Here is a 5,131-nt window from a genome sequence, read left to right as displayed (position 1 = left end):
CTATGCAGTGGGACTGAACCTGGAACCATGTGGTTGGGAAACAAGCTTCTTATCACACAACCATGCCTGCACCTGTCAGTTTTTTTTTTCTTTCTTGGTAGGGATGGGGGATTGTAGGGAATCTGAAATAGAAAGATTAAATAAAAGGTGGAAGAAAATAATAGTATGGTGAATATGAAGGCATGGGTGTGGCTGTAGGGAAAGAAGTTTGTTGCTTCCCAACCACATGGTTCTGAGTTCAGTCCCACTGCATGGCACCTTCTACTATGGCCTCGAGCCAACCAAAGTCTTGGGAGTGGATTTGGTAGATGGGATCTGAAAAAAAAACTTGTGTGTATATGTGTGTGTGTGTTCTACATCCCCGTAACTTTGCAGTTCTGCAAAAGAGAGCAATAGAATAGTACCAGGCTTAAAAAAGTAAATAAAAAGTATTGGGATCAATTCATTTGACTAAAAACTTTTCAAAGTGGTGCCCCAGCATGGTCGTAGCCTAATGAATGCAACATGTAAACATAGAAACAGACACTAAATTATGATGATGATGGTTTCTATTGAAGATAAAAAACTCCTAAACATCTTGTATTTTCTTTTCTTTCTCTCTTCTTTTAGAAACGAGAACTGTTCAAGACAATGGCACGAGAATCTGCAATTCCTGAAGAAATCAAACATCTTCTTGATCCCAAAGTTTATGATTTGGACAACCACACTGTAACAGTAACAGACATCTCAGAAGTTGACCTTTCTGGTCAAGATGGATTACGACTGGGAGTAAACAAGGTCAGTCAGTGCTAAACACGGTCATTGGTTGTTGTTGTTGTTGTTGGTTAAATGATGAAAAAGTTGTACAAATCTCTTGTGTATGAAGTTAATAATTTCTGTATTCACTAATTTCCTTTTATTATTCGTCTGATGATTGGTTAATTTGTAAAGCTGTATATCATACAACATGCATATTGTTGGAATAAGTTTGATGGAGTTTTGTTTTGGTATTTCTTCATTTTTCTGTAGGCTCTTAGAGACGAAAAGGAACCAGCAGAAACCCTAACAGACCCATCAGAGGAGAATACTGATGAAAAAGTGAAAAATAAGAAGATTTTTGAAGAGAAACTTCGCAATCGGTTAGTACACACATGCGTGCACGCACATACACATTCATTCATTTATTTTACCTGTATATGTGTTAGATAAATATGAGGGATTTGTTTTATAACTAGATACCTTTAGTGTTGCTGAATCTGACTTGTTTTATGAGTAAATAGATTTTTATTCTCTTTGTCTTTGAAAGTGCAGAGTTACAGGATGATTTGTAAGCAGGGAATGTCAACAAAAGTCACTGTTTTTTGTTCCATGTTTTTCATGCAAGGATGTAGAATATAAACATTTACACATATGCATCCATGTGCACAAACACACACACACACGTGTGCATACATGACAGCGTGTCTGGGCTTCTTGACATCTTGTGTGATCTTTGTAAACAAATGGCTCATTGATTTGGTGCTATTTGTTTCCAGTTCTCTTCATAAACATGTGCAGGCTATTTGTTGTTTGATACACTGGGAGATTATTACTTTGCTTGGAAACAGGTGACAATTGAAGACAAGAGGGATGTCTGACCTTATAAAACTGCTCTGCCAATGTGCTTTCATCTGACCCATGAAGGCTTGGAAAAATAGATGTTAAAACAATGATGGTTGTTGGGCTTCTGTATAGCTTCAGTCTACTAACTCTACTCACAAAGCATTTGTCTGTTTGAGGCTACAGTAGAAGACATTTGCCTAAGGCGGAAACTGAGACTGCATCGTAACAAAGTATCTCTCTTTATATAAGTGTGTCTGGGTATGCATGTATGTATAGATGTATGTGTGAATATATGAAAGTGGCTTTTTTTTTTCTGTTCTTCTTAATTTATTTATTAACCCCTATACAATGCAAAATATGAACTTGTGAAACAAAATGCAAACGTACTAATGAGTCCACTGGATGTTCAATGAGATAAATTGAGCAGAGCAGTGTATGAATAACAATTCAACAAGTTAAACCAATGTATGTCATCACATCTCTTATTTTGTTTTAATCTTTTGATATTTCAGGATCAAAAAAGCCAATGATTTACAGCAAAGACTGAAAGCAAAACAGAAGAAAAAACATGTCCCTCGAAGTGATTTGGACCCAAAGTCTAGAAAAGATAAAATGTTTCAGAGAAAGAAGAAATAAAAGGGTTATTTTTTTTAGCTTATGTACTTTTTGTTGGTGTTGTTGTCATTTTGCTGAAGAGTGGTGCAAGGGAAAGTACTGTAGCTAAGCTGAAAAAGGACTACAAGTGGGTCACTGAGTTTTTTGATTAGGTTGGCAATTCATCATCATCATCATCATCATCATCGTTTAACGTCCGCTTTCCATGCTAGCATGGGTTGGACGACTTGACTGAGGAATGGTGAAACCGGATGGCAACACCAGGCTCCAATCTAAATTTGGCAGAGTTTCTACAGCTGGATGCCCTTCCTAACGCCAACCACTCAGAGAGTGTAGTAGGTGCTTTTACATGTCAATTAATAATGGTTTTGCAGTCAGTATTTCCCATCATGTATTTTCCTTTAATTAAAAACTCTGCTACTTTGTAATTTAGTTGTGCTCCTTATTGCTGGACAGGTGAAATGGGTTGTAATCACTGATCAAGGAAAAGGTAGCATAATTTCTTTGTTGTTCTCGATCATAAAAAAGTCAGTAACTGAACCATCATAACACATCTATACATTCCCATACTAGTGTGACAGAGAAACCAGGTTTATCTGTAATAACCCCAGTTTTTAGATATGAATGGGTGCGTTCAGCTGTGTGCAAAACATTAGGAACAGCAGCATCATGGATGATGTGGGTGTAGGAATACCTAACCTGGACAGATTGGCTGAAAGAATCAGCAATTGATGCTTAGATGGGTTGAACTTTGCTTCACAACCCTGTGGCTTCAGGTCAAGGCCACTTTAGGCAGGTGTCTTCTACTATAGCTCCAGGCCAACCAATGCCTTGTGAAAGAATTTGGTTAATGGAAACTGTGAGGAAGCTTGTTATATATCATTTATATCTTTAATGTCTGCTTTTGATGCAAGCAAGGATTGAATGAATGCATATTATTGAGGCTAAGTTTTACGGCTGGATTCCCTTGCTGTCACTAACACTTGTTTTTCAAATACGAAACCTTTTATTCTACATGTCTTTCAAAGTGGAGAACTGGCAGATGATTTGACAGGGAATGTCAACTGCTATCTCAATTTTAGCCCAATGATTTTGATGTGAAGCAAAGAATTCGAACATTTACACACATATTCACAGGCACACTCACACACACAAATGACTGGCTTCCATACAGTTTCCATCTGCGAATTTCACTCGTAAGGCATTGGTCAGCCTAAGGCTACAAAGAGTCGAGAGGACCATTAATGGCATTAATTTCACCTGTCTTTGGGAGATCTCTAAAAGCTATGGGCATTACCCACTTCCTACAAGCCATATGGTAAAGGAAAAAATCCAGAAAACAAACAACTATAAAATTTGTTATAAATAAAACATGCGATTTTCTTTATTTCATTGTCTCTCTCTCTCTCTCTCTCTGATGGTTATGTGTGTGTTTGGAAGAGGAACTCTTCTTTGTTAAACAATTCCTTGTTCAAATATAAGTTCATCATCCAACAGTCTTTCAAATGTAAATCTGGATAAATCTATAGTTTCAAACTTGCCATCAATGATGCATTCCATAATGGCACGACCAATGGCAGGGGCATGCTGAATGCCATGGCCACTAAGACCATTGGCGAAAAACATATTCCTGTGGTAAGGGTGATTTCCAATAATTAAATTTTGGTCAGCGTAATTGTAATCATAGAAACCAGCCCAAGCGCTTTTCACCTAAAAAGAAGAAAGGAAATATGAATATTACAAATAAGTCACATAACATGACATTCTAGGGGCATGGAATAAACAAATTCCTGACTCAAAAAATAGGTAAGGATTGGCAACAGGAAGCTCAACTGGCAGTAAAATCCTGCCTCAACTCTCCATGGAAGCTATGTTAGGATGGGAAAATGGGTTCTAAACGAATGAATGATATATATTTCGTTTTTGCATCTGGTTTGCAAGATTCTTTATGTGAATTTGTGTGTTGAAATAAATTTTGTTGTTTAGGGAGAGTCATTATGCCAATATAATTATATTAGCATAATGACTCCAGCATGGCTGCAGTCAAATAACCTAAACAAATAAAACAATAAAAGAATACGTGTGCACATTGGGTTTCTTCCAGTTTCCATCTACCAAATCCACTCACAAGGTTTTGGTTGGTCTGGGGCTATAGCAGAAGATACTTGCCCAAGGTGTCACACAGTGGGACTGAATCTGAAAACATGTGGCTGGGAAGTAAACTTATCACAGAGCTCTATATCAATTTGTTGTGTTTAGGGAGAGTTGTTATTCCAATATAATTAACACACACACACTGGTTCAATTCCATTGATTTATTAAACATCTGATTGTTTTGTTTTTGTTAGTCAAAGCTCTTTTGTTGCTTCTTGCAACCTTCTCAGTAACTAAATGTGCACACATGGGGTTTCTTTCAGTTACCATTTACCAAATCCACTCACAAGGCTTTGGTTGGCCTTGGGGCTATAGCAGATGCTTGCCCAAAATGCCACACAGTGGGGCCGAGGCCTAAAAACATGTCTCAGTCAATAGTCACCTGCATGGGTGCCATTTGCATGACACTGGCAACAGCCACGGCTATGATTTCACTTGGCTTGATGAGTCTTCTCAAGCACAGCATATTGCCAACTGTCTCAGTCACTTGTTGTTGCGTCCATGAGGTCCAATGTAAAATATATATATAAAGTCTGTCATACCGGCCATGACGAAGGGAAATAGCCCTGAAACTCGAGTCGCCTTTATATATATATATTTATATATTTGATCCTTTATATTGAACACTCAATATTTCATCTACATTCAATACTTTCTTTCATGGTGCCATCCATTTTTATTTTATTTTATTTTATATTGTATATTGTATATCATATTATATATTGTATATTCCATATTCTATACCCCACATTAGTTCTGCAGGAATATAAATAAAACATAA

The 5,131-nt window shown here is 37.1% G+C and overlaps 2 protein-coding genes across 2 annotated transcripts in view; one reads left to right on the top strand and one right to left on the bottom strand.

Moving 5' to 3' along the window:
- Positions 1 to 2,239, top strand: part of LOC106869452 (nucleolar protein 12) — a 5,121-nt gene extending 2,882 nt beyond the window's left edge. The window contains exons 3-5 of the mRNA XM_014915205.2: positions 610 to 777; positions 1,009 to 1,118; positions 2,094 to 2,239. Coding sequence (XP_014770691.1) covers positions 610 to 777; positions 1,009 to 1,118; positions 2,094 to 2,217 — 402 coding nt within the window. The 3' untranslated portion in view covers positions 2,218 to 2,239. The remainder of the gene's footprint in view (positions 1 to 609; positions 778 to 1,008; positions 1,119 to 2,093) is intronic.
- Positions 2,240 to 3,548: 1,309 nt separating this feature from the next.
- LOC106869409 (FAD-dependent oxidoreductase domain-containing protein 1) overlaps positions 3,549 to 5,131 on the bottom strand; it is a 21,304-nt gene continuing 19,721 nt past the window's right edge. The window contains exon 9 of the mRNA XM_052965889.1: positions 3,549 to 3,906. Coding sequence (XP_052821849.1) covers positions 3,652 to 3,906 — 255 coding nt within the window. The 3' untranslated portion in view covers positions 3,549 to 3,651. The remainder of the gene's footprint in view (positions 3,907 to 5,131) is intronic.

The sequence above is a fragment of the Octopus bimaculoides genome, chromosome 2, assembly GCF_001194135.2.
Source record: "Octopus bimaculoides isolate UCB-OBI-ISO-001 chromosome 2, ASM119413v2, whole genome shotgun sequence".
Classification (NCBI taxonomy): Eukaryota; Metazoa; Mollusca; class Cephalopoda; order Octopoda; family Octopodidae; genus Octopus; species Octopus bimaculoides.
Note: the sequence above shows the minus strand (reverse complement) of the source record. Positions and strands in the feature narration are given on the sequence as shown.